The sequence below is a fragment of the Selaginella moellendorffii genome, unplaced genomic scaffold, assembly GCF_000143415.4.
Source record: "Selaginella moellendorffii unplaced genomic scaffold, v1.0 SELMOscaffold_85, whole genome shotgun sequence".
In the NCBI taxonomy this organism is placed as follows: domain Eukaryota; kingdom Viridiplantae; phylum Streptophyta; class Lycopodiopsida; order Selaginellales; family Selaginellaceae; genus Selaginella; species Selaginella moellendorffii.
The window spans coordinates 831,405-835,424 of NW_003314346.1; the positions used below are offsets into that span (position 1 = coordinate 831,405).

General features: G+C 48.6%; 1 protein-coding gene across 1 annotated transcript; it reads left to right on the forward strand.

Moving 5' to 3' along the window:
- The first annotated feature begins 6 nt into the window (after positions 1-6).
- Positions 7-3,109, forward strand: LOC9656056 (fanconi-associated nuclease 1 homolog). Its single transcript, XM_024661819.1, has 12 exons — positions 7-111; positions 164-259; positions 306-615; positions 671-745; positions 800-903; positions 957-1,033; positions 1,089-1,173; positions 1,250-1,390; positions 1,439-1,647; positions 1,706-1,979; positions 2,035-2,271; positions 2,319-3,109. Exons 1-12 carry the CDS (start codon positions 55-57, stop codon positions 2,748-2,750), a joined length of 2,097 nt encoding a protein of 698 aa, XP_024517587.1. The 5' UTR covers positions 7-54; the 3' UTR covers positions 2,751-3,109.
- Positions 3,110-4,020: the final 911 nt, after the last annotated feature.

Here is a 4,020-nt window from a genome sequence, read left to right on the forward strand (position 1 = left end):
GAGGCAAGGATTGCTGGCCGCAAGTACCACAGAGACGTCGAGTGCCAAGCTGGGATGCGAGTTCACCTGGTAAGGGAACCAGAAAATCCCATGGATACATACGCTGTGAAGGTAAACTTGAGTGAATGGACGTGTTTCATGGCTGACAACAACATTGCGCCAGGTGCTTACAGCGGATGGGCTTTCGCTGGGACATATTCCAAAAGAGCATTCGCGTTATTTTTCTCCTCTCATGGACAAAGGCGTGGTAGACGTTCAGGTAACTAATCTCTGGGGCGTTTTTCAATTGTTCACAAAGCTTTCAGGGATATGTCTCCGAGAGTACATCTGAAGCTGCACGCCTCAAGCTTGATTTCCGTGAGATCCAGAGTCGGACTATTGGAAGTCTCTCAGAAGAAAAAGTGCTGGCTGTCAAATGGAGCCGTCTGATGGATGCAGCTGACAAGGGACAAGACCACGGCTGTCGATACCAACAGAATTTTCTCTACATGCTCCAAGTGGTATTGGAACGGGATCTCCATCTCTTTACTCCAGACGAGATCGAACTTCTCGAGGCATTTCGTTCAATCTCGTCTGATGGACAGCGCCTTTTTGTAAGATTGGCTCAACGAAAGGGTAAGCTAAACACCGTCGCACAAACTGTGACTCAAGGGAGACTGTGGTTTTGCAGGGCCATGGTTCCGTCTTCAGAACATTTTCTATGAAGATATTGGTGACACAAATTCTGCAGTCCATGAGTTAGTCGGTACTCAATTTCTTTCATCGTGTACTTCATAATATGTTTGCTCCCTTGTAACAGAGAGACGCTACTTAGTTTTCAACGCGGACGTCAATTCGTCTGAGTTGCTTGAACATCTGACTGTACAAGAGCTCAAAGATTTGGCAGTGAACAGCAAAATCATGGTAGTTACTTCTAAGACTTTCTTCCTTGTTTTCATTTCTGTTCCTGCTTACAGATCAAAAGTGCTACGCTAAGTTTGAAAAAGATTCAGCTTATTACAGCAATTCGAGATGCATTGATTTCGCTGCATTTGTAAGTAGCAAGTGATCATTGGTTTTTTATACAAGCGTGAAATACTTGGCGGCAGTAATCTAACGGCTTTAATTCGTGAAGCAACCGGCCCATGCATTCGAATAGCCGAAACACTTGAAGTTCTACTTTGGCGTTTACAGGTCAGTTGACATCCTCTCCAAAGTGTTACACTGCTGATGCTGAGCAATTTATTTATTTATTTATTTATTTATTCAGAGGCTGTTCTTTCTAAACGGTGAGCAGGAGTTCCATGTTTTTCTTCTTGTGGATATTGGAAGGATCAAGTATCCAAGCTATAGGTGCGCTAGAACAATGCCAGTCTTTGCTTCTCGAGAGGACTTTCTGGCGTATGAGCAGGTCCGTTCCTACTTTGTTATAAAATTTGTCTGACCGTCGAGTTTTCAGGCATTGCAATTGGCTCAGGTGGTTGACATGTCCCTGGAAGCTGGTAATTCTGAGGCTGTAAACTCCTCTTTTCGAAAAGCAAGGACTACACTCGAATTGATCAATGCACACACCGAGATCAAGCATCCATTTTTAGCACGGTTTTCGGCTGCATGGGTGCATGCAACAATCTGTACTGTGGCTGCATCGTTTCTGGAGAAAGAACGCAGGTACGCTCTTTCACCAATGGCGGACAATACTTTTGAACGAAAACTGGCTCTTGACCAGATACGCTGAAGCTGTAAACCTCTTGAAGCAGCTCCTTAGCATGCAGTATTGTCCTGGACGGAGAGGATACTGGACTCTCCGGCTATCTATTGACTTGGAGCACTTACAGCGTTTAGAAGAGAGCCTGCTCGTTGCAGAAAACGGATTAAATGATTTCAACGTCCGAGGAGGGGATCGTGTCGCTTTGCAACGGAGGGTTCTCCGACTAGGAAAACCTCCTAGAAGGTGGAAAGTACCTCCATATGCAGCGCTTTTAAAGAAAAAACACAAGGTGGTACGTACTGTGTCTTCCAGATATTTGGCCTTCAGCTACAACTCTGTTTCTGAAGGTGAGGATTATGGGAAGGCCGCTAAACAATGCCAATGGAATGAAGAGCAGATTTTATGGCTACGATGGGCAACAATGCAGTGTGGAGGACCTGGCACTTCAGTACTATGCCGGAGAAGATGGAGGCGGCTGGAAAGGAGTCCATTCAGAAAGCGGCATATGGCTGACATTGTTCGGGCTGCTCATGTGGGATGTTATCTTTTCAGACGTTCCAGATTTCTTCCAGACACCTTTTCAGGTTCTTGTTTCATTTTATCGTGGTTGCTCTACAGTTCTTGTTTGCAGACTGCACCATTGGACTTGTGCACGGATTCATTCTATCCAGTCCGAAGCTCGCTTATTGAATCTCGTCTTCAAGCCATACGCGATGGCGGAGCTAGGCAACTCGTGGCTGAGACTTGGGCAGAGCACTACGGGACATCATGTAGCGGGGTAAACTGGGAGAACTCGCTTGAAGACCTTCAAACAATAACGGTCTGTATCGGAGGTCCAGGATTGTCGGTGATTTGCAAGCTTCTTGCAGAAGACCACAGTAACTGGACGGCTGGAATGCCTGATCTTCTGCTGTGGAAGGAGAAAGAGGCAAAGCTGGCCGAAGTCAAGGGTCCAGGGGATCGCTTGTCCGAGCAACAGGTGGCCTGGTTTCTTATTCTCTCGGACGCTAATGTTCCAGTGGAACTTTGCAAGGTCTCCAAGACGATGAATGATCGATCCTAGATGAGTAGTGCCGGGCCCGAGACGGCTGCGCAGGCCTCTGCAACTTGCTCCGCCTTGCTTGAAGTCATAAGAACCGGTAAGCACCCGCTGTGGACTGCGAAGAATCCATTGCGCGCTACACACAGCCAGTGCCAAGTCCTCAGTGTCACCGTCTCAAGAGCTCTTCGATCGGGACCGCGAGGTGATAGAATCACCACTCGGCCTCCACCGTCATCTTAAAGATCCTCTCGGTGGAGGATCAGGAAATGCGAGTTCCAAAGAGATGAATCACGAGGGATTCCATGCACCTTAAAGACCATCCCCCGCGACTCTGTCATCCTTGATGAGTATCCTATCGAACAATGCAGTTGCTTGCTCCATATCCCCATTGTGGGCATGGAGTCCGTTGGGAGAACACGTAGAGACTAACCATGATCGCACTGAGGCATCCCAAAGAAGATTTGGCTGGCGTGATGCATGTCTCGGCCCGAGCCAAGCCCGAAGAGCTCGTTGGGGCATGACAAAGTCTTTGCCTCGTCAATCGGGGCATATGTGCTCACTATTGTCGTCCAGGTCACCACCTTTGCCTCGTCATGATGCCCAAAGTGGGCATATGTGATAGCAGAATGTGACTTGCTCGCCAGGATGAGCCCAACACGGGAGGATTCGAGTGCAGGGCTCTGGGTCCCAAGCTCTATCTCCTTGCAAATCGGTGAGCGTCTTCGATGCACGCAAGAATCAATGGAGCTTCGCAGCACCAATGCTGCGTTCTCCACCGCAGGAAACGAAATCTTTTACAACCAGGTGATCTTGAGCTCGCCCGGTGGTGCCGGACAGACGCTTGTTTTCGCAGCCCAAGATCTTTCCTGGGAAGTGGCGACTGGATTGCCCCGGCGCCACTACTTTGTGCACCTATGGAACGACATGGCCGGATCATTGTGTTGGAGGCAAGAATGCAGCTGACGACCGCTTCTTCCACCGATCACAGGTTTTTCTTCCGCGCCGTTCAGATTCTTCGAGCTTAGATGAGCTACTAGCTAAAGATGAATAAGTTATCTACAAGGATGTCGTGTTTGCAGATGAAAAGTTCTATGAAATGGTTTTTTTCTGTGTGAGTACGGTTGAGGTCTATTGGGAGGGCGAGGCCGGTCCGCTAAGGCGGCATTACAATGCTCCAGGGCCGCGAGAGCTTGATTCGGGTTGTAGGGAAGCGGCAACGCAGTGTGTCACTCCAGGACGCTCCGCCAGCTCAGGTGAGTGATCGAGCTTGTAATCGTTTTCTTGGAGTGCT

What these genes read in the sequence shown, in the direction of transcription:
- LOC9656056 (XM_024661819.1), top strand. Translation starts at nt 55, where the DNA reads ATGCGAGTTCACCTGGTAAGGGAACCAGAAAATCCCATGGATACATAC. An exon ending in AAGATTGGCTCAACGAAAGG is followed by an intron (nt 616 to 670) that starts GTAAGCTAAACA and finishes GTGGTTTTGCAG; the next exon opens with GGCCATGGTTCCGTCTTCAG. An exon ending in ACTTTCTGGCGTATGAGCAG is followed by an intron (nt 1,391 to 1,438) that starts GTCCGTTCCTAC and finishes TCGAGTTTTCAG; the next exon opens with GCATTGCAATTGGCTCAGGT.